General features: G+C 45.5%; 1 protein-coding gene across 1 annotated transcript in view; it reads right to left on the reverse strand.

Annotated features, from left to right (window-relative positions):
- LOC141116665 (NACHT, LRR and PYD domains-containing protein 3-like) overlaps positions 1-24973 on the reverse strand; it is a 722006-nt gene that overhangs the window by 637709 nt on the left and 59324 nt on the right. The window contains exon 2 of the mRNA XM_073609057.1: positions 11712-11831. Within this exon, the coding sequence (XP_073465158.1) occupies positions 11712-11775 (64 nt within the window). The 5' untranslated portion in view covers positions 11776-11831. The remainder of the gene's footprint in view (positions 1-11711; positions 11832-24973) is intronic.

Here is a 24973-nt window from a genome sequence, read left to right on the forward strand (position 1 = left end):
CGGGTCCTGGCAATATGGATGAAAATCAGTGAGACAAACAGCATGGGTACCCCCCAGTCCATTACCAGGCCCTTTGGGTCTTGTATGGATATTAAGGGGAACCCCGCACCCAAATTAAAATAAGGAAAGGTGTGGGGCCACCAGGTCCTATATACTCTGAACAGCAGTATACAGGCGGTGCAAACAAGACAGGGACTGTAGGTTTGTTGTTAAGTAGAATCTCTTTGTAATTTTGAACGGGTACATTTTTAACGTGTTTAGCTCCAGCCAAAAAATCTTTTTTAAGCTTTTTGGAAAACATAGGGAAGGGTTATCACCCCTGTGACATTTGTTTTGCTGTCTTTCCTCCTCTTCAGAAGATTTCACCTCACTTTTTTGTCCCAATGAAAAATGTTTTTTGAAAATTTGGGTTTTTTTGTGGAACAAGGATTGGAAAGCATCAGTGGAAAGGAGAAATTGTTTTCCCATATTAACTCTTACAGGAGAGAATTTCCCTTCCTAGGGGTAGATTTCATCTCACTTCCTGTTGTCTCCTTCCGTTTGCAAGTAGGAGTCGTTTGTAAGTTAGATGTTTGAAAGTAGGGTCCTGCCCTATATACTCAGCAGAAATTTGGGCCTTAGGTGTTGCTGTGTACACAACACTGTAAGCCCTCACAGGGCCCTGCTGTGAAATATTAGATCAAGAATTGTAATTACATGCCCCTGTTGAACAGGAGCTGAAAAATTAGGCCTTAGGCACTGGTGCTGGTGCCACAACACTGCAACCCCTCACAGACACTCTAGTTGGAACGCAGGAACGAGCCCTGCTGCAAAGTATTGCATCAAAAATTGTAATTACACGCCCCTGTTAGACAGGGGCAGAAAAATTGGGCCTTAGGCACTGGTGCTGGTGCCACAACACTGCAACCCCTCACAGACACTCTAGTTGGAATGCAGGAACGAGCCCTGCTGCAAAGTATTGCATCAAAAATTGTAATTACACGCCCCTGTTAGACAGGGGCAGAAAAATTGGGCCTTAGGCACTGGTGCTGGTGCCACAACACTGCAACCCCTCACAGACACTCTAGTTGGAATGCAGGAACGAGCCCTGCTGCAAAGTATTGCATCAAAAATTGTAATTACACGCCCCTGTTAGACAGGGGCAGAAAAATTGGGCCTTAGGCACTGGTGCTGGTGCCACAACACTGCAACCCCTCACAGACACTCTAGTTGGAATGCAGGAACGAGCCCTGCTGCAAAGTATTGCATCAAAAATTGTAATTACACGCCCCTGTTAGACAGGGGCAGAAAAATTGGGCCTTAGGCACTGGTGCTGGTGCCACAACACTGCAACCCCTCACAGACACTCTAGTTGGAATGCAGGAACGAGCCCTGCTGCAAAGTATTACATCAAAAATTGTAATTACACGCCCCTGTTAAACAGGGGCTGAAAAATTGTGCCTTAGGCACTGGTGGTGGCGCCCAGAACCAAAAATTTTCTTACAAGCTATCAGCGTGATGATTGAGGAGGAAGAGGATAATTACTCAGGGATAGTCACTCAGCATCAGCATAGGCAGTCTTTGAAGGGATCTGAGATTTCAAAAAAATTATTCGGTTACATCAGCATCAGGTGCTTGGTAGCTGGTGGTGATCCAAGACTGATTCATTTTTATGAAGGTCAGCCGATCGACCGAGTCGGTGGACAGACGCACCCTGTGATCGGTTACCACGCCTCCAGCAGCACTGAATGTGCGTTCCAAAAGAACGCTGGATGCAGGACAGGCCAGTAGCTCAATTGCATACTGTGCAAGCTCTGGCCAGTGATCCATCCTCAAGACCCAGTAACCCAGAGGATTTTCGGTGGGAAAGGTGTCCAAGTCTGATCTTGCCCCTAGGTATTCCTGCACCATGTAAAACAGACGCTGGCGATGGTTGCTGGAACCGATCATACCTTGGGGCTGCGGACCAAAAAATTCTCTGAATGCATCGGTCAGACGGCCACCTTCTCCACCGCTCCTTCTTTGACTGACCGAAGCCTCAGCAACACGTTGTCCAGAAACAGGAGTTTGTAACCTCCCAGTCTCTGGGAACGCGTTGCACAGACCTTTCTGCAAGGCCTCCCGAAGATGTTTCATCCTCTGCTCCCTCTGCGATGGCAAGATAAGGTCCGCAACCTTACCCTTGTAACGTGGATCAAGGAGGGTTGCCAGCCCGTATTGGTCCTTCTCCTTGATACCACGAATACGAGGATCCTTACGCAGCCTTTGCAGGATCAGGGAGGCCATGCAGCGTAGGTTTGCTGAGGCATTCGGTCCGGAGTCCTCTGGGTCACTAAGGACGACAACGTCCGCAGCCACCTCCTCCAGCCACGTACAAGTCCATGTGTTCCTTGGGACTGATCCCTTAAAGACTGCTGCTGATGCTGAGTGCCAGGCTCCACCTCCATACTGACACAATCTTCCTCCTCCTCCTCCTCCTCCTCCTCCTCATCCTCTTCCTGTGTGATCGGCGGGCATGCAGGAACACTGTCTGGATAAAGGGGGCCTTGAGAGCTAAGGAAGTCCTCCTCTTCCTGCCTCTGTTCTGCCTCAAGTGCCCTGTCCATTATTCCACACAGCGTGTGCTCCAACAGGTGGACAAGGGGGACAGTGTCACTGATGCATGCACTGTCAGTGCTCACCATCCTCGTGGCCTCCTCGAATGGTGACAGGACAGTGCATGCATCCCTGATCATGGCCCACTGGCGTGGGGAAAAAAAACCAAGCTCCCCTGACCCTGTCCTGGTGCCATAGTCGCACAGGTACTCATTGATGGCCCTCTGCTGCGTGTGCAGCCACTGCAGCATGGCCAACGTTGAGTTCCACCTGGTGGGCATGTCACAGATTAGGCGGTTCTTGGGCAGGTTAAACTCCTTTTGGAGGTCCGTCAGCCGAGCACTGGCATTATATGACCGGCGGAAATGCACACAGACTTTCCTGGCCTGCCTCAGGACATCCTGTAAGCCCGGGTACCTGCCCAAGAACCGCTGCACCACCAAGTTAAGGACGTGAGCCAAACAGGGCACATGGGTCATTTGTCCCTGTCGGAGGGCAGAGAGGAGGTTGGTGCCATTGTCACAAACCACCATTCCTGCCTTAAGTTGGCGTGGCGTCAACCACCTCTGAACCTGCCCCTGCAGAGCTGACAGAACCTCTGCCCCAGTGTGGCTCCTGTCCCCCAAGCACACCAGCTCAAGCACCGCATGGCATCTTTTGGCCTGCGTACTTGCGTAGCCCCTTGAACGCCTACGGAGCACCGCTGGTTCCGAGGAAGAGGCCATGGAGGAAGAAGAAGAGGAGGGGGTGGAGGAGAGAGGTGTGTCACAATCAGCATTTTGGAGGCGTGGTGGCGGAACAACCTCCAACACTACTGCACCTTGTTCTGCATCCTTCCCAGCTGCCAGCAGAGTCACCCAATGCGCCGTGAAACTTAGGTAACGTCCCTGTCCATGCCTGCTGGACCATGAGTCAGCGGTAATATGCACCTTACCGCTGACCGCCCTGTCCAGCGAGGCATGGACATTGCCTTCCACATGCCGGTAGAGAGCCGGAATCGCCTTCCGTGAGAAAAAGTGGCGTTTGGGTACCTGCCACTGAGGAACCGCACATTCCACAAACTCACGGAAGGGGGCAGAGTCTACCAACTGAAAAGGCAGCAGTTGAAGTGCTAGCAATTTTGCCAAGCTAGCATTCAACCGCTGGGCATGTGGATGGCTGGGAGCAAACTTCTTTCGGCGGTGCAGCAGCTGGGGCAGGGAAATTTGCCTGGTACAATCTGACGTCGGTGTACCAAAAGCAGATTGCCCACAAGTACTTGGCTGTGACACACCTAATTCTACACCTTCATTCCTCTCACTGCAGGTCTCAGAGAGGACTGAAGGTCTAGTGGGGTTGGAAATCTCAGCTGATGAGGAGCAAGGAGAGATCCTCTTTGTTCTTTGGTGTGGGTCTTTTAGATACGCTTGCCAACGAACTGCATGGCAGGTCAACATATGTCTGGTCAAGCATGTGGTACCCAAGCGGGAGATGTTTTGGCCACGCGAGATACGCTTGAGACATATGTTGCAAATAGCAGCAGTGCGATCTGATGCACTCATCTCAAAAAAGGCCCACACCAAAGAACTTTTTGAATAACGCGCAGAGACTGCAGCGCCCTGCACATGTGGAGCTTTGGGGTGTGATGCAGTCAATGTGCTGCCCTTAGGCTGGCCCCTGGAGGGCATCCTGCCTCGTTGGTGATGTGCCGCCTCCTCCTCCTCCTCCTCCTCCTCCTCCTCTCTCCTATCAGGCACCCACGTTGAGTCAGTGACCTCATCATCCCCTCCCTCCTCATCACTGAAGCAAACCTGGCAGTATGCTGCAGCAGGGGGAGCATGACTGCCAGATTGCTGTCCTTCTTGGGCACCCCCTCTGTCCGTGCTCATGTTACTGCCTTCATCGAGCTCAGTATCATCAGAGCCTTCCAAACGCTGGGCATCCTCCTGGAGCATGTACCCAACACTGTGGTCAAACAGTTCGAGGGAATCCTCAGGAGGACATGGTGGAGCTAGGGAAGGAGTCACTGATGACATTGAGCTGAGGGAAGAGGCCGCTGCTTTGCCAGACAAAGCACCCTGGGCATGGGTGAGAGAGGATGAGGAGGATGAGGACGGCTTGGTCATCCACTCGACCAAGTCTTCCGCATGTTGCGGCTCAACACGGCCAGCTGCCGAAAAAAAGGCCAAGCGTGTCCTATGGCCACGTGCTGATGAGGATGCACCGTCTCCACGACCAGCACTAGACACAGAGCCTGCTTGCCCTCTCTTATTGGCTTGTGACTGTCTGCCTCTCCTTCTTGGCCTTCCAGACATACTAATGGCCTGTAGCTGCACTAAGCTGGGATAGAACACCTGTAATTTTCTTCAGGTAGCTTTATATACTGTAACCAGACAAGCCTGCCTGTCAGTAGGAAGATAACAGGAACGGATCTAGCTGAACACTGTGAGCAGGACGCACTGCACTAAATGTAAATAGTCTAGCTGCCTGACCGTGGTACTAATAGGATCAAATAGAACACCTGTAATTTTCTTCAGGTAGCTTTATATACTGTAACCAGACAAGCCTGCCTGTCAGTAGGAAGATAACAGGAACGGATCTAGCTGAACACTGTGAGCAGGACGCACTGCACTAAATGTAAATAGCAGGAACGGATCTAGCTGAACACTGTGAGCAGGACGCACTGCACTAAATGTAAATAGCAGGAACGGATCTAGCTGAACACTGTGAGCAGGACGCACTGCACTAAATGTAAATAGCAGGAACGGATCTAGCTGAACACTGTGAGCAGGACGCACTGCACTCAATGTAAATAGTCTAGAAGATAACAGGAACAGATCTAGCTGAACACTGTGAGCAGGACGCACTGCACTCAATGTAAATAGTCTAGAAGATAACAGGAACGGATCTAGCTGAACACTGTGAGCAGGACGCACTGCACTAAATGTAAATAGTCTAGAAGATAACAGGAACGGATCTAGCTGAACACTGTGAGCAGGACGCACTGCACTAAATGTAAATAGTCTAGATAGAAGATAACAGGAATGGATCTAGCTAAACTGAATACAGTGTATATATATATATATATATATGCAACACCTGGGATGCATATATATACACAATACACTGTAAGTGCAGCTAACTGACTGACTGTTCTGCCTAATCTATCTAACTCAAATCAAATGACACTGTCTCTCTCTCTCTCTATCTCTCAGCACACCGGAACACACACTACACAGGGCCGCCGTGCAGGCGGCCTTATATAGTGTGGGGCGTGTACTAAATCCCCTGAGCCATAATTGGCCAAAGCCACCCTGGCTTTGGCCAATTACAGCTCTCTCCACTGACGGCGCTGTGATTGGCCAAGCATGCGGGTCATAGTGCATGCTTGGCCAATCATCAGCCAGCAATGCACTGCGATGCCGCAGTGAATTATGGGCCGTGACGCGCCACACGAATTTGGCGTGAACGGCCCATATCGTTCGCAATTCGGTGAACGGGCGAACAGCCGATGTTCGAGTCGAACATGGGTTCGACTCGAACACGGAGCTCATCCCTACCGTTCTCCTGTGTGGAGACGTTTACAGATCCTTTGTTGGATGTTCAGGTAGACTCGTTCCCAGTCTTCTTGTGACATGGATATGGAGAGATCGTTTTCCCATGATTTACAGGCTCGACCCGTGTTGTAAGGGATGTTCGTGAATAGGAGGGTGTGCATATTGGAGATCAAGTGGCTTTGTGGAGATTGCTATATGCACAATGTTTCGAAATGTGATAACGGTCTGAAGACTTTGAATTTTCTATCCAGTGACTTTATGTAGTGTACAAGTAATGTGTAGTTCCAGGGGGAGATGTAGGTGTCGTTGACCTTGGAAGGCAGTTCTTCTTCGTGTAATAATTTGCCTTGTGAGAAGAAATGGTGAACTTGGACATCTCTGTGTGACCATGTGTCAGTTAGGTAGCTATTGTGTATTCCAGGAGGAAAGTCAGGGTTGAGACGCAGGTAAGTGAGAGGGCCTGGTGTAGAGGATAAGAGGGTTGATTTGCAGATGCTGTGGAAGCATTTGATTGTTGGACTGATTAGAGGGTGCATCCGGGTTTCAGGTGGTATGTGTTTTGGGATGTTCCAGGGTAATATGAGGGGGGAGGATGTGAATCAGGCTTCGAGGGAGACCCAATCTTTGTATTTTTGATGTATGTTCCAGTCCAGGATTCCAGAAAGGTGGCAAGCTTTGTAATAGTTTTGGAGGTCAGGGAGCCCAATTCCTCCTTTATGCTTCGGTAATGACAGGTTTTGATAGCTAATTCTTGGTCTGTAGTTTCCCCAGAGGAATTTGGTGCATAAACTTTTATAAGTACTAAGGAAGGAGGTACTCGGAACAGTTTTCAGTATATAGGGTAGGCGCGGCAGGGCATTCATTTTTAGTATGGCCGCTCTGCCGAACCATGAAAAGATGGGTTTGTTCCAGCGTTTAAGATCGGAGGTAAGGCGTTGTAGGATTGGTAAGTAGTTCTTGGTGTAGAGGTTGTTAAGTTGGCGGGGTATTTGGATACCCAGGTAGGTTATTGCTTCTTTTTCCCATTGGAAGTGGAAATTTCTTTGGCACTGGGTTACTGTGTGTTTGGGTAGAGAGATGTTCAGGGCACAGGACTTGGAGAAATTTATTTTCAGGTTAGAAATTAGTCTAAAATGGCAGAAATCTGCCAGCAAGTTGGGGAGAGAAAGGTGAGGTTCTGTGAGGAAGAGGAGTATGTCATCAGCGAAGGCAGCAATTTTGTATTCTTTTTCAGGTGTTTGTATTTCTTTAATGTTTGGGTTGGATTTGAGACTGCGTAGGAAGGGTTCAAGGGTAAGTGTAAAAAGTAGAGGGGAAAGGGGACATCCCTGCCTCGTGCCGTTACAGATAGGGAAGGCATTTGACAGGAGGTCGTTGACTCTGACTCGGGTCATGGGATTGGTGTATAGGGCCATTATGAAGCTTAATAGGTGATTACCCAAACCCATGAATCTCAGTACTGCTTCCATGTAGTCCCAGGCCACCCTGTCAAATGCCTTCTCTGCATCGAGGGATAGAAAAAATCCAGCTTTGTTGGAGGAGGTCAGGAGATGGTGTAAGCTGATTGCTTTGATCGTGTTATCCCTAGCTTCCCTTCCAGGGATAAAACCCGTTTGATCGTGGGAAATAATGGTGGGAAGAAGAGGGAGTAGACAGTTGGCTAGGATTTTGGCGAATATTTTGATGTCTACATTTAGTAGAGAAATTGGTCTATAGCTTGCCGTAAGGGTGGGGTCTTTCCCATCTTTGGGTATAACTCAGATGTGCGCTTAAAGTAAGCCCGAGGGGAGGGGGGGTGTTGCCGATATAGAGCTGAACGTTTTAAGGAAGTGGATTGACAATTCTTCTGAGAATGTTTTATAGTAAACGTCCGATAGGCCGTCAGGGCCCGGGCTCTTGCCTGGTTTCAGTTGTTTTAGAGCCTCTTCCCATTCTAATTTGGTGATTGGATGGTCTAGGTCTGTTGATACATCCGAAGTGAGTGGGCTGGGGCAGTGTTTCTCCAGAAATTTCTGTATGAGTGTGGATCTGGAAGTAGGGTGGGGGTTTGAGAGTCTGTGGCAGAGAGATTATATAGATTTGCGTAAAAGTGTTTGAACGCTTGTGCGATGTCTGGGTTATTTTTTAATGTGTTGCCCGTTGGACTGGTGTATTGTTTTAGCTTTTTTCAGGCGTAGTGCTCATGCCAATAGGTGGCCGCTTTTGTTGCTATGTTCATAGAAGAGTTTTTGTGAGAGGGTGTATTTTCTCCTCGTCGCCTATTTCTTCTAGTGGGAACTTGCGGGTTTCAGTCGATTCTTGGTGGGTGTGTTGGGCTAGGTTGCGTTTGTGTGATCTTTCCAGTGTTTGTATTTTAGTGAGGAGATTGCTGACTAGTTTCTGTTTGTCTCGTTTTAGGGCAGAAGCAAGAGAAATCAGTCTTCCCCATATAACGCATTTATGCGCCTCCCCTTGAGTAAAGAGTGATGTGTCAGGGGTGTCATTGTCATGGAAATAGTCAGAAATATTGGTACGTAGGTTAGTGACTCTTTCTTTGTCAGTCAGGAGATTTGAGTCTAGTCTCCAAATTTTGGATGAGTGGGTATGTTCTGGGAAGGTTAGGCATAGGGTAATTGGGTGGTGGTCTGAGCTGAAAATCGGTTCTATTGTTGCTTTAGATAAAAACGGTAAATCTGGTTGGCTAAGGAAAAGATAGTCAAGGTGAGAATATTTGTTGTGGGGGGCTGAGAAGAATGTGTAGTCCTTGTCGAGGGGGTGTAGAGTTCTTCGAGTGAAAGTTTTATTTGGCGTAGGGCGCTGTACGGAAGGTGGGATGCGCCAGTAGAGGTGTCTGTGAGAGGGTCAAGAGGAACATTGAAGTCTCCTCCCATAATCAGAATGCCCGTGTGGAAGGAGGACAGTAGGCAGGTAATGTTTCAGAAGAAAGGGACTTGTGATGTGTTAGGGCTGTAGATGTTAGCTAGAGTGATAGGTTTATCCCATAGTTTGCCTTTAATGAAAATGTAGCGCCCTTGTTCATCAGCTAGAGTATCTGAGATTTGAAGGGGGAGATTTTTTGATACTAAAATGGATGGCTAGGATTTGGGACCTCTTCTCCGGTATGTTGAGGCCTTTTGCATTCAGGGATGCTATCTTGAGTGACAAGGATGTGGTTGAGTTTCCAAGTTGGGCCATATCTGTTTGTGTTGTGAGTGTAAAGGGTAGGTATAGGCGTAGATAGCTAGTTAGTTAGATCAGTGGCTCTAGTGTGAGTGTGCGGTGAGGGTCCGGGGGAATGAGAGATGGACAACTGTAGGTGGGACGGGGGTTAGGTGTGGTTGAGGTAAGGGGGGTGAGGAGCGGGGGTAGGTAGTTATATGGGGTTAAATCCGGGAGGAGAAAAAAGACCAGCTAATTCACCCTTAGGCGTAGTAGTGTCCGGATAGGTCAGCAAGAACTACCAGAGTTCGCTGGGTGAGGAGTTGGTTGGTTACGGTCGTGAGATAGATGGGGTCTCCGAAACCTGTGAGGTCAGAGGTGTTTAAGTAGAGGTTTATATGGGGCAGATTGAGAGTTGATAGTTGGAGATTGTGGGGTGTTAACGGTTGAGCGGCCGATTCCGAGTGTAGGGTAAGACCAAGGATGAGGAATGGATTGGATTCCTGGGCATTTGTTGGTTGGGCATTGAGCGTTGTGTATAGGGTACTTGGGTTTATTTGTGAGCTTTGTGTTGATGTTGGAATGGGTGAAGTAGATGGGATGAGAGAGGACATCCACGTGAGTGTTGTTGAAATGGTGTGATTTATGAGATTGTTCTGTGCGGCAGTGGAACAAAGTGTTAGTTGAGGATATATGGATGGGTAGATGGGTCACTACCGAGCAGGCTAGCAAGTTCGCAAGGGGAAGAGAGGAAAACAAGCCATAACGTGTGACATTCTGAATTAACATGTATAACAGTAAGAGCAAAACAGTTCAAACAGTGCCCTATATAGCAGTAAAACTACAATAATAGTATTAGGGATTCTAACAGTGTTGCTGCCACCCCCGTTGCTGCTTGACTGAAAGGTGTTTGGGGGGCCCCGGGAGGAATCTGTTGGTAACAAGATCCTTACAAGAACAAGAACCGTACAAATATCCAAACATTTATTAATACTACTGATGGGTACTCACATTTAATAAAAATCTTTAAAAGCGAAACAGAGTATTTAAAAACAGGAAACCGGAGCGATCTGTGCTCCACAGCTCGAAACCGGAAGTGATGCAATGACGCTGTATAGTCCCGCCCTACGTGTTTCATCAATGGGATGTCATCTGGAGGGCGGGACTATACAGCGTCATTGCATCACTTCTGGTTTCAAGCCGTGGAGCGCAGATCGCTCCAGTTTCCAGTTTTTATATACTGTTTTCGCTTTTAATGACTTTTATTAAATGTGAGTACCCATCAGTAGTATTAATAAATGTATGGATATTTGTACGGTATCACACTATGGAGTCTCTTTCCTCTCTACATGTGGGCAACATCTAAGAGGTTAACAGTGAGGAGACCACTTACATTGCAGACAAGGAGGCATTTGGAGAACACAGGACAGGAAGTTTCCTCCCACTCCACAGGCTGCACAGTGGCTCATACCATGAAGGTGAAATACCTCCTTGTGAAGTGAATAATAGCGGTGAGTGCATTTCTTATGGGCACTGTTTTCTAAGAAGCACAGAACAATTTAAAGGAGCACATTGTCACTTTGTTGGACTGTTTTATACACCAGGGTTTAAGGACGGTATATGCATATTTCTGAACCCAGTTTCACAGCAACACTATACACCAGTCATATATGTTGGATTTTTTTGCACATAAATGTCACTTTGAATTGCAGGTTTTGCACAGGATTGTGTTTATTTTATTTTATTTTCGTTTGAACATAACAATATGTATTATGTATAAGCGGTTAGGAAGTTTACACAGTAGGATTTTTTTGTGGATTTTTGTGAATATACAAATATTTATTTCCTGCACTTTTATTGTCACTTTTTGCACTAAATGCACCCGTGACACACACCCCACAAGTATTTAGAGGTTGTAGGTCACCTCTTAATAAGAGCAGCGCCAGACCTATCCCCTCTTTTTCACATTTCTTCTAGATTCACCTTAGGGTGACTTTATTGATAGAGGCTGCAGCTCCTCATTTTTCTAATTTTTTCACATGTAGACTAAATAAACTTACTATGCAATTGCTGATCAACTGAACTCCAGCTTTGTACCAATTTTATCCTTGTAATTCTATACTGTATGGTATACCTAATGAAGTGTTTATGTCTTAAATATTTAATGTAATAAAATGTTGCATTTTTTTATGCAAGTTCTAGTGTCGGTTTAGTTCTCAAAGACATATTTAAAGTTCCGGTACTCTTGTGTTTGGCCTGTTCTACACTGACCTCATTGCACCCCTGTAGATATAATCTATGTAAACTATTATATATAGCAATGGAAAAATATAGATTACCTTGCAGGAAATATATAACAAGTTCATAAATGGGTGAATAGATGTATTCAGTATTTGAGGCTTCATAAAATTTTTCATATTTAATTAAAACTGATAAGAGGAATAAAAGACAAAAAGTTATTACCGGGGCTCCTAGGTCTCTTTCTCTTAAGCAATCTTTTGAAGGATTTTGACAAACTCTCCGCCATCTCTTTGCTCGGTCTTAGTTCTTCTACATCTGAATTCCAGTCATGTCACAGAACACCTAGACACAGAGATACATTGTCACTAATGATTACTATGTTCTCCAGATTTCTTTATTTTTTATAACAATATTTCCAAAACTAAGACCTAGAGCCACATAGGCAGCTTTTATCTAACTCCAAACATATATAATTGATGCAAATTATTGCAACTCTTTCAAAATGAATACATTATTAAATGTATTTTTATAAAAGCAGTGCAAGTACCTGAATCTGCCCTGGTATTATCCTCCTGCAATCTGTTAAAGGATAAGTCCACCTTTTGGGAACATGTTCCACCCATTTTCCTCCTAGTTCCCCATACTTGGCTCCACCCACACAGGCCCATCATTCATTGAAATAAACTGAAATAAAAAATAGATGGTGCCCAGGTGAATGAGACACAGGATCCAAAGTGACAGCCTGAGTGGTGATGATGCTGGAGAAACAACGGACTGGATACAAGATGGCCATGGATAGAAGGCATGTTGAGGCTGGGCTCAGCCCTTCCTTCTCAGAGCTCTGTGCTCAGCTGTCGGTTAATTGCCAAAGACTCTTCCTTCCACAGTGACCCACTTGGTCTTCATTTCCTGCTCGTCAGCTAGAGCTGCTGGATATATAAATTCCTTGGATCAGATCTTCTGTGCCTTTGCCTTGGTCAATATATCTGGACTCTCTCTGCTGTGTTTTCCTGTGAAAGACTTTTGCTTGGCTGACTTCCCTTCTGGTTCCTGATCCTGTTTGCTGCACCTGACTTCGCTGATCTCTGGACTCCTGTTTCTCTTGCTTGTTCTGGCTACCCATCCTGGTTACCGGACTCTGGCTATGTTTTGACTACGTTTGCTCGGTTTATACCATTTTAGCATTTTAATAAACAGTGTGATTTTTACTGCACTTCTCAGTCTGATTTATGGTTCCTGACAAGGCAGCTCCCAGGAGATGAAGGAATCTCTATGCTGCATAAAAACAGAAACAAAGGAGCGCCACTCTAAGTGCAGTAAGCTAAAAAGTGAGTATATTTATTTAGACAAATGGCAATTTACATGAGGATGAACAATAAAGTGAATGTCAGACCCGCCAGTGGTCAGTGGAGCTGTGACACTGAAGGACCATGTGGAGCCAGGTTGATCCACACCAGGAGGTGAGTGGGGCAAGGAGCGTCCAGCTGGTGTGGATGCTGAAGCCCAGAACTCCACAAGGCAGTGAACACAGATGACCTAGTCTCGGCTGAGCATGACCTCAGCGATGGGGGCAGGAATGCTGGGCATGGCTAACGCATTTCAGAGCCATGCACAGTTCCTTTCTCAAAGCTGATTGGCCGCAGCTCTGCCACATGCATATGTAGTGACAAGGAGAGGAGCTACAAAATCAGGAAGGAGGACGGGAAGGGGCGGGGGACTAGGCTTACAAACAGAGCTCTATACGAATAGAGTTCAAAAACTGTTGTAACAGTTCGAATGAGCACGGTTCTTGTCTGCAGCAATATACAGCAGTGACATTTATACAAAATGACAGGAGAGGCGTTTTTACAGGTGCATTACAGGTGCTATAGCGCCTGTAAAGCGCCTCAGTGTGAAAGTAGCCTCAGTGTCACATCTCTACCGATCCCTGGCGGGTCTGACATGCACTTTATTGTTCACCCTTAATGTAAGTTCCCATTTGTCTAAATAATTAGACATGTTTTTATGCATACTGCACTTATGCCGCGTACACACGGTCAGACTTTTCGACCGGACTTTTCTGATGGACGGCGACGGACCAAATCCGGTGGACAATCCGATCATGTGTGGGTTTCACTGGACTTTCAGCTGACTTTTTCAGCCGCAAATCTGACTGACTTTAGATTTGGAACTTGCTTCAAATCTTTACGTCGTAACTCCGCCGGACCCAGAAATCCGCTCGTCTGTATGCTAGTTTGGCAGACAAAAAAACGACGCATGCTCAGAAGCAAATACTAAACGGAAGTACTCGGTCTAGTAAAACTAGTGTTAGTATTGTAGGTAGCACATTCATCACGCTGCAAATTCTGTGATCGTTGAATGCAAATTCTGTGATCGTTCTTTAATATTGCTATAAGAACAAAGATGTTTTGCTGTTCCTATTCACACAGAGTTCTCCCAAACTGATTTCTGGATTATTTCTCTTGATCTCATGAATGATATTGTGTTTCTTTTAAAAGCCATATCTCCATACTAATGTTTACACATTTTTTTTTTGGAGTCATCTTTTATTTTTGATTTCATCAAGATTTTTTGTTATGATTATTGGCAAAATTATTTTATCTTTATCTCCATATTTTTTTGGTTTGTAAAGTTATCACAAAGAACTATTTAGTATTTTGTTGTTTTTTTTGTAGTTCTTAAATTTACCACAAATATTTTTTTTTTGTTTTTTTGGTAAAGTTACCACAAAGAACCATTACTTTGGGAAATGTTTAATTTTTGTTTGTATATAAAGTTCACACAAAGAATCTTTTTTGGTTATCTATTTTTTTATTTACACACAGTTTCCGGTTTTCTGAGGGGAGAAGAGACTGATCGTCTGTTCATACAAAGTATGAACAGTGCTCTGTCATCTCCCCTAGACAGTCCCCTGCCCCTTAAGTTAGAACACAGAGAGGGAACACAATTAACCCCTTGATTGCCCTTTAGTGGTTAATCCCCTTCCCTGCAATTACATTTTTACAGTAATCAATGCATTTTTATAGCACTGATTGCTGTATAAATGCCAATGGTCCCAAAAATGTGTCAAAAATGTCCGATGTGTCTACCATAATGTTGCAGTCCCAATAAAAATCGCAGGTCGCTGCCATTACTAGTAAAAAAATAATAAAAATGCCATAAAACTATCCCCTATTTTGTAGACGCTATAACTTTTGCACAAACCAATCAATATCTGCTTATTGCAATTTTTTTACCAAAAATATGTAGAAAACATATCAGTCTAAACTGTGGAAAAAAAATGTTATTTTATATACTTTTGGGGATATTTATTATAGCAAAAAGTAAAAAATATTGTGTTTTTTTCAAAATTGTCGCTCTTTTTTTGTTTATAGCGCAAAAAATTAAAACCGCAGAGGTGATCAAATACCACCAAAAGAAAGCTCTATTCGTGGGAAAAAAAGGACGTCAATTTTGTTTGGGTGCAACGTCACGTGACAGCGCAATTGTCAGTTAAAAGGACGCAGTGCCGAATCGCAAAAAGTGCTCTGGTCAGGAAGGGGGTAAAATCTTCCAAGGCTGAAGCGGTTAAAGGGATGGAAAATGACTATTAGCGATTTCTAGTACAGAGAACACTTTGTCAGTCCCGGCAATACAGATAAAAGTTCATTGATAAAAACGGCCTTGGATTCCCCCACAGGGGAACCCCGAACCACAATTTTAAAAAAAATGCGTGGGGGTCCCCCCAAATTCTATACCAGGCCCTTCAGGTCTGGTATGGATTTTAAGGGGAACCCCGTGCCAAAATGTAAAAAAAAAATGGCATGGGGTCCCCCAAAAATCCATACCAGACCCTTATCCGAGCACGCAACCTGGCAGGCCGCAGGAAAAGAGGGGGAATGAGAGAGCGCCCCCCCTCCTGTACCAGGCCACATGCCCTCAACATGGGGATGATGTCCTCATGTAGATGGGGACATGGGCCTCATTCCCACAACCCTTGCCTGGTGGTTGTGGGAGTATGTGGGCGGGGGGCTTATCGGAATCTGGAAGCCCCCTTAAACAAGGGGACCCCCAGATCCCAGCCCCCCCGTGTGAATTGGTAATGGGGTACAAATGTACCCCTACCATTTCACAAAAAAGTGTCAAAAATGTTAAAAAAGACAATAGCCGGTTTTTGGCAATTCCTTTATTAATGTCTTCTTCTTTCCCCACTTCTTCTTCCATCTTCTTCTGGTCTTCCTTTGGTTTTCTTCTTGTTCTTTCTCTATCTTCCTCTGCTTGTTCCTCTGGTCTTCTCCTCAGGCTTCTTCTTCCCCGCTTCGTTCTCTGGATGATCCGCCTCAATGGGAGTCTCCCACTTTGTGATGCTTCTGTTCTTCTGACAGCTCTTAACTGAGGGCGGTGCCACCCTGTGACCCCACCCCCTCTGACGAGAAGAAGATAGAAGACGCCGCGGAGGAGATGCTGGACGAGAACGCCGGAGGAAGAACCAGAAGAGCCAGAAGAGCCAGAAGAACCAGAAGATGAAGGAAGATAGAAGAAAGAAGTATTTAAATAAAGGAATTGTCAAAAACTGTCTCTTGTCATTTTTAACATTTTTGACAGTTTTTTAGTGAAATGGTAGGGGTACTTTTGTACCCCCTTACCATTTCACACAGGGGGGGGGCCGGGATCTGGGGGTCCCCTTGTTAAAGGGGGCTTCCAGATTCCGATAAGCCCCCCGCCCGCAGACCCCCACAACCACCGGCCAGGGTTGTGGGGATGAGGCCCTTGTCCTCATCAACATGGGGACAAGGTGTTTTGGGGGGCTACCCCAAAGCACCCTCCCAATGTTGAGGGCATGTGGCCTGGTACGGTTCAGGAGGGGGGGCCGCACTCTCGTCCCCCCCTCTTTTCCTGCGGCCTGCCAGGTTGCGTGCTCGGATAAGGGTCTGGTATGGATTTTTGGGGGGACCCCACGCCGTTTTTTTTTTTTTTTTTTTGGCGCGGGGTTCCCCTTAAAATCCATACCAGACCTGAAGGGTCTGGTATGGAATTTAGGGGGAACCCCACGTCATTTTTTTTTTTTTAATTTTGGCCGGGGTTCCCCTTAATATCCATACCAGACCTGAAGGGCCTGGTATGGAATTTAGGGGGACTCCCACGTAATTTTTTTTTTTAATTTTGGTTCGGGGTTCCCCTTTGGGGAATTCCCATGCCGTTTTTATCAATGAACTTCTATGTGTATTGTCGGCAATGCAATAGCCGCGGGTAGTTTTAAATGAGTTTTTTCCTTCAAAATGTCATTTTGCTGTCAGATTGTTCTAAACACAGGAAACATGCGCCCCTTTACAGGCATACTATAGACACCCCCCAGGTATGAAATTTAAAGGGATATTACACTTTTATTGTTTGACTTTAAGCATTATTAAAATCACTGCTCCTGAAAAAACGTCCGTTTTTAAAACTTTTTTTTGCATTGATCCATGTCCCCTGGGGCAGGACCCAGGTCCCCAAACACTTTTTATGACAATAACTTGCATATTAGCCTTTAAAATTAGCACTTTTGATTATTCATGTTCGTGTCCCATAGACTTTAACGGTGCTCGCGTGTTCGAACGAACTTTTTTCCTGTTCGCATGTTCTGGTGCGAACCGAACAGGGGGGTGTTCGGCTCATCCCTATTCCAGACATGGGAGTTCATCTGTCCCCACGGAGGAATGTGGGAGTCCATCTGTCCCCGCAGAGGGCTGTATCTGCCTGCACGCTTGACCTTGCTCTAAAAGAGGTCCACCGGTTCCGGTAAGGTCATTTGGATTCACCTTCTGCCTGGATGTTCCCTTCACATATTCCTCCTTCCCCTCTCCTCATATGCGGGTTAAGGTGGATGGAATCCGGATGTGTGACCCTTCCCCACTGGACCTGCTGTTTTTTTATGTTTATTAATGGACTCTATCATGTACCTCTTAAGGAGTTTATGAACTTTATCGCATTCTTTGATTATTTATTCATTTATTATTTTTTTCTTGTCACGTATGATTCATGACTACCGATTTATGTCACTTTGCTGTTAGAGTATTGATTTATGTCACTTTATTGCAAGCGCACTTATTTTATTTTCCTTAGTTATCACTACATGGATATTTGTGGTTTTTGTTGCAGCTGCAGCTCTCTTTGTTATTTTGCTCTTTAGCGCTGTTCCTTCCTTTATTATTCATATTGTATATTTGCCCACATGATCCCTCTAGACTATCTTAATATGACTGTTTCTCTTATCCATAGATGATCAACACGGTATTGCTCCTAACGAGTGGCTATAAGGCCTCGAAACGTGTAGAGCTAACAACTACCGAGTTGTGTATATATTCATGAATTTCATATGGCCGTTCCTATTCATGTCCTATATTTTTCTTTTAGTGCGTCAATAACCTGTAACAGGTATATTCTACCATGTGTATAATTATTCTTTCCTTTACCTGCTTCAAGCTACGATTTAGTGCGTCAATAACCTGTAACAGGTATTTTCTATTTTGTATATAATAATTTTTTTCTTTCACCTGTTTTAAGCTACGCTTTAGTGCGTCAATAACCTGTAACAGGTATTCTCTATTATGTGTATAATCATGCATCAATTATTCTGTGTGTTTGCTTATCAGGTAATAACTAGGGATGAGCTTCGAGTTTGAGTCGAACTCATGTTCGACTCGAACATCGGCTGTTTGCCAGTTCGCCGAACAGTGAACAATTTGGGGTGTTCGCGGCAAATTCGAAAGCCACGGAACACCCTTTAAAAGTCTATGGGAGAAATCAAAAGTGCTCATTTTAAAGGCTTATATGCATGGTATTGTCATAAAAAATGTTTGGGGACCTGGGTCCTGCCCCAGGGGACATGGATCAATGCAAAACAAAGTTTTTAAAGGGGCTGTTTTTTTCGGGAGCAGTGATTTTAATAATGCTTAAAGTGAAACAATAATAGTGTAATATTCCTTTAAAAATGTTGTACCTGGGGGGTGTCTATAGTATGCCTGTAAAGGGGCACTTGTTTACCGTGTTTAGAACAGTCTGATAGCAAAATGACATTACTACTACTTGCGGCTCTCCCCAATAGCGTTAGAACCAAAACAATGTCTCCTAGGGATATTTCCAGACACAATTGACAAATTTACCAAAGTATTCCTACACGAAACTCTATTCTCTGTCAGAAAAATTATTGCAAGAAAGTTGATGAGACCATCCCCCCAGTGTGGTGGAATGGAAAATAGAAGTTAATGCAACCTTGCCATACAAAAAACATATTTACATCAATAGAGGTTGTCCGACGAAATACAACAAAATTTGGGATCGATGGTTGCAAGAACCTGAAACGTGTACTTAATTATAAACTTGCTAAGTAATACAACACTTGGATCTTTGTAACTAAAAACATATCTCAGGCACATACAGAGAAAGTATAAATGGAAAGGCACCATGGTCCATGTTGTTCTCCCAAAATGGTCATGTCTGTACTGTACACAATACATCCCCTATAGACTTTAAGGTATGTAACACACATGAGAACGTCATATTATACGTATATACACCACGTGTACTAAAATAAAACAAAATCAAACCAAATATGTTCAACAGGGGGGGGAGGGAGGGAGATAATATCATACATTGTAATGATAAGTATCTCATGGTTGTATACTTTTACTTCTACATTAGCATATATTACTTCTAATATTGATTATATCAAAATGTATACTTTACTTGTTTAATACGCATTTTATGTATATATATATATATATATATATATATATATATATATATATATATATATATATATATATATATATATATATATAATAGTATTACTATGTATTTATATGCACCACCTTTGCTTAATAAAACCTTGTTTGATGAAAAAAAACTACTTGCGGCTATTAATGAATTGTCGGTCCGACAATACACATAAAAGTTCATTGATAAAAACGGCATGGGATTTCCCCACAGGGGAACCCCGAACCAAAATTATAAAAAAAATGGCATGGGGTCCCCCTAAATTCCATACCAGGCCCTTCAGGTCTGGTATGGATTTTAAGGGGAACCCCACGCCAATTTTTTTTAAAAAATGGCGTGGGGGTCCCCCCAAAATCCATACCAGACCATTATCCAAGCACGCAACCTGGCAGGCTGCAGGAAAAGAGGGGGGACGAGAGAGCGCCCCCCTCCTGAACCGTACCAGGCCACATGCCCTCAATATTGGGTGATCCCACCCCCTCTGATGTCACGGGGAAAGCCTCAGGGAAGTCCCCATCAAGTCCCTGTGTGTCAGAGGGGGCGGGGTCACCGGGTGGCCCTGCCCTCCGTTATTTAAGAACCGTCAGAAGACGAGAAGCATTACACAGCGGGAGCCTCCCATCATGGATGCGGAGCAGCCCGAGCACGAAGAAGGGAAGAAGACGCCGCATAGGAAGATGCTGGACGAGAACACCGGAGCAAGAAGCAGAAGATCGGAGGAATAAGAAGATGGAGGAAGAAACCGAAGGAAGAAAGAAGATAGAAGAAAGAAGATGGAAAAGAAGAAGACTTTAAATAAAGGAATTGTCAAAAACTCTCTCTTGTCATTTTAAACATTTTTTGTGAAATGGTAGGGGTACTTTTGTACCCCCTTACCATTTCACACAGGGGGGCCGGGATCTGGGGGTCCCCTTCCAGATTCCGATAAGCCCCCCGCCCGCAGACCCCCACAACCACCGGGCAAGGGCCCAAGGGTTGTGGGCATGAGGCCCTTGTCCCCATCAGAAGGTGCTTTGGGGGGCTACCCCAAAGCACCCTCCCAATGTTGAGGGCATGTGGCCTGGTATGGTTCAGGAGGGGGGGCGCTCTCTCGTCCCCCCTCTTTTCCTGCGGCCTGCCAAGTTGCGTGCTCGGATAAGGGTCTGGTATGGATTTTTGGGGGGACCCCACGCCAATTTTCTTAAAATTTTGGCGCGGGGTTCCCCTTAAAATCCATACCAGACCTGAAGTTGCACAACACTACACTAACACCAGGTCATGTAGGGACACAATTCACCCCCTGTCACCTGTGATCACAGTATAAGTGTCACGGGTGACACTGGTTAGTTTGTTTATTTTTTATAGCGTCAGGGCACCCACCGTATCTTACCCAATAAAGGTTTAACCCCCTGATCATCCGACGGGTGATCAAAGTTAGGTTTTAGCGTCAGATAGGGTCTGCGTCACTCCAGACAGCGTCAGATTAGTGCCAGTAGCGCTAACACCCACGCATGCACCATATGCCTTCCTTAGTAGTATAGTGTCTGAACGGATCGATATCTGATCTGATCAGAACTATATTAGAGTCCCCAGCAGTTTAGGGTTCCCAAAAATGCAGTGTTAGCGGGATCAGCCCAGATACTTGCTAGCACCTGCATTTAGCCCCTCCGCCCAGCCCACCCAAGTGCAGTATCAATCGATCACTGTCACTTACAAAACACAAAACACATAACACAACTGCAGCATTCGCAGAATCAGGCCTGATCCCTGCAAACGCTAACAGTTTTTTTTTTGCAGTGTTTGAAGCAGTCGCTGACAGTCAGGTGCTTTTTTACCTGTGAGTCTCACTACTGTACCAGTAAATTTAGAGACCAACATGTCAAATCAAAGGTACAGTAGTGAAGAGGCCTACATGTTTCTGAGCATGACAGATAGTGAAGCGGAAGTCACTGTCAGATTCAGGCTCAGAATACGAACCTGTAGACAGCAGCGGCACTCTGACAGATAGCTTAGACGACGGAATTGTGGTCCCTGCCAAGGTCAGGCGTACCAGACCCAGATCTTCTTCTGCTGTCGTTGAGGTGCAAGAACCGCAGGTCCCTCATATGGAGCAGAGAGCCAGTACTAGTGCTGATCATCCTGGTGAACTGGCAAGCACCAGCGGCCTAGTACATCCTGGTCATACATCCAGCACTGCAGTAACACTTGGTGACGTGGCGAGTCCCATAAGTTAAGTTCAAGCTGGCGAGGTGGCAAGCATGAGTAGTGTCCCGCTGCTACCAAGAAAACAAACACAGGCCCGTCATGCCCATAGTGCCTTTCTTGTTGCATTCGCCAATCCTAATTGGGAGCCCACCACTTCTGCAGCACCCGTACTTCCCCCATTCACTGGCCAACCCAGAATTCAGGTGGAAACAGTTGATTCCACATCACTTGAATTTTATTTGCTGTTTTTCACCGAAGATCTCTATAGATCTATTGTGGACCAAAGCAATTTGTATGCTGGTCAATTCATCGCTGCTAATCCCCAGCTGACCCTTGCCAGAGATTGGAAACCAATTACGGTTTCCGAATTTAAGACCTTTCTGGGCCTATCCCTTTTCATGGGCACAACCAAAAAGAGTGAGTTGCGGTCATATTGGTCCACTGACCCAATTCATCATGCCCTTGTTCTCTGCCTCCATGACCAGGACACGATACTAGCAGATCTTGCATTTCAATGACAATGAACTCTGTCGTCTTCGGCTATACATATAGTTTTATGGTTTACGAGGGAAAAGATAGTCACGTACAGCCGGAGAACTGCCCAGACTACATAGGGAGCGCAGGTAAGATGGGACTTGGTGTCACCCTTATTCGGAAAGGTGTACCACTTGTCTGTGGACAATTATTACACGAGCGTGCATTTTAGTCACCTTTTTTGATTATGGAATTGGCGCATGTGGCACCGTGCGATCTAATCGCCAGGGCTTCCCCCAATGGCTTGTAGAATCCCGACTTAAATGGGGGGAGAGAGCCTGCTTGAAGTGTAATAGTTTGTTAGCAGTGAAGTGGAGGAATTCACAGAATGTTAGGCCTTACCGCCTTAGGCGGTGATGGTGGTGGTGGTGGCACAACACTGCAACCCCTCACAGATACTCTTGTTGAGCGCAGGAACGAGCCCTGCTGTTAAATATTTGATCAAAAATTGTAATTACACGCCCCTGTTAGACAGGGGCAGAAAAAATTGGGCCTTAGGCAGTTGTGGTGGTGCCCTGAACCAATATCATTCTTAGAAGCTATCATCATGAAGATTGAGTAATAGGATAGTCACTCAGCATATGCAGTCTTTAAGGGATCCCACATCCATAGAAAAATCAATTGGTTACATCAGCATCAAGTGCTTGGTAGCTGGTGATCCAAGACTGATTCATTTTTATGAATGTGAGCTGTTCAACAGTCTGTGGACAGGCGCACTCTATGATCGGTTACAAAGCCTCCTGCAGCACTACATGTGCATTCAGAAAGAATGCTGGATGCAGGATAGGCCAGTAGCTCAATTGCATATTGAGCAAGCTCTGGCCAGTGGTCCATCCTCAAGGCCCAGTAACCCAGTGGATGTTCTGTTGGAAAGGTCTCCAAGTCTGATCTTGCCCCTAGATATTCCTGCACCATGTAATTCAGACGCTGGCGATGGTTGCTGGAACCGATCAGACCTTGGCGCTAATGACTGAAGAATTGTCTGAAGGCATCGGTCAGCCAGCCACCTTCTCCACCACTCTTTCTGTGACTGAAGGAAGCCTCAGCAACACGTTGTCCAGCACCAGGAAGTTGTAACCTCCCAGGCTCTGGAAACGCATTGCACAAAACTTTGTGCAAGGCCTCCCGAAGATGTTTCATCCTCTGCGAAGGCTGGATAAGTTCTGCAACCTTACCCTTGTACTGTGGATCAAGAAGAGTTGCCAGCCAGTATTGATCCCTCTCCTTGATACCACAAATCCTAGGGTCCTTTCGCAGGATTTGCAGGATCAGGGAGGCCATGCAGCGTAAGTTTGCAGAGGCATTCGATCCTGAGTCCTCTGGGTCACTAAGGATCACATGATCCTCAACCACCTCCTCCCAGCCACATACAACTCCATGGGTTTCTGGGGACTGAAAATGATTCCTTGAAGACTGCTGCTGATGCTGTGTGTTATCCTCCACCTCCATGCTGACACAATCCTCCTCCTCCTCTTTCTCCTGTGTGATCGGCGGGCCCGCAGGAATACTATCTGGATAAAGGGCACCTTGAGAGGTAAGGAAGTCCTCTTCCTCCGGCTGTTCTGACTCAAGTGCCCTGTCCATTATTCCATGAAGCGTGTGCTCCAACAGGAAGACAAGAGGGACAGTATCACTGATGCGTGCACTGTAGGGTGTTTCATTTTCTAATGGAAAAAAATAAACTGTAACATTTTTGCAGACTTTGCTTACGCCCCGTGTCTGAGTGATGTAAAAGATACATATGCTAAATTTCAAGAAGATTGGATAATATTTAGAGGTTGCACACTTTGATCTGTTTTGTAAAAGTAGGCAAAAAATAAGATTTTGGGAAAACTAGAAATCACAAACTTAAATTACTATTAAAACTATACACTAAGATTAATAGGTAATATGATAGGCAAAACATGTGTTATATTAATCAACTTTGAACAGTGTAATCCCTTGCATTCTGTCACGTTGTGGATCCCAAACAATTCAAAGAACATCTTTGTTTTTTTAGTAACGAAATGGCTCAGGTCTTTTCCTTCAAAAACCATGTTTTTACCCTCTAATTGTTTAACTTCCTTTTTCTTTGCAGGTTTGGTTTCTAAATTTTTAGTCATATTTTCCTTAACAGCATGAGTAATACGTTCGTCCAAAAAAGCCAATCCTACGTTTGTTTCTGACAGATACCAAAGGTGTCTCTTAGCAACTGTGAGAGCACATTTTTTGACGTCTGCATCTGGGTAAGTGCTCAAAAGCTGTAGCATATCCAAATCATTCTTTGGAGCTCATCGACTTACAATTGCCTCATGCCAAAAGCGAACATATATGAGGCTGACAAAATGTGCAACCCGTTTCATTCCTTCCAATTGTTGTTGAGTAGGGATGAGCTTCGTGTTCGAGTCGAACCCATGTTCGACTCGAACATTGGCTGTTCGGTCGTTCGCCGAATTCCGAACGTTATGGGCCGTTCGCGCCAAATTTGTGTGGCGCATCACAGCCCATAATTCACTGCGGCATCGCAGTGCATTGCTGGCTGATGATTGGCCAAGTATGCACTATGACCCGCATGCTTGGCCAATCAAAGCGCCGTCGGTAGAGAGAGCTGTAATTGGCCAAAGCCAGGGTGGCTTTGGCCAATTATGGCTCAGGGGGTTTAGAACACGCCCCACACTATATAAGGCCGCCTACATGGCAGCCCTGTGTAGTGTGTGTTCACCACGAGGATGGTGAGCAGTGACAGTGCATGCATCAGTGACACTGTCCCCCTTGTCCACCTGTTGGAGCACACGCTGCGTGGAATAATGGACAGGGCACTTGAGGCAGAACAGAGGCAGGAAGAGGAGGACTTCCTTAGCTCTCAAGGCCCCTTTTATCCAGACAGTGTTCCTGCGTGCCCGCCGATCACACAGGAAGAGGAGGAGGAGGAGGAGGAAGATTGTGTCAGTATGGAGGTGGAGCCTGGCACTCAGCATCAGCAGAAGTCTTTAAGGGATCAGTCCCAAGAAACACATGGACTTGTACGTGGCTGGGAGGAGGTGGCTGCG

Source organism: Aquarana catesbeiana, linkage group LG13 (assembly GCF_042186555.1).
Source record: "Aquarana catesbeiana isolate 2022-GZ linkage group LG13, ASM4218655v1, whole genome shotgun sequence".
In the NCBI taxonomy this organism is placed as follows: domain Eukaryota; kingdom Metazoa; phylum Chordata; class Amphibia; order Anura; family Ranidae; genus Aquarana; species Aquarana catesbeiana.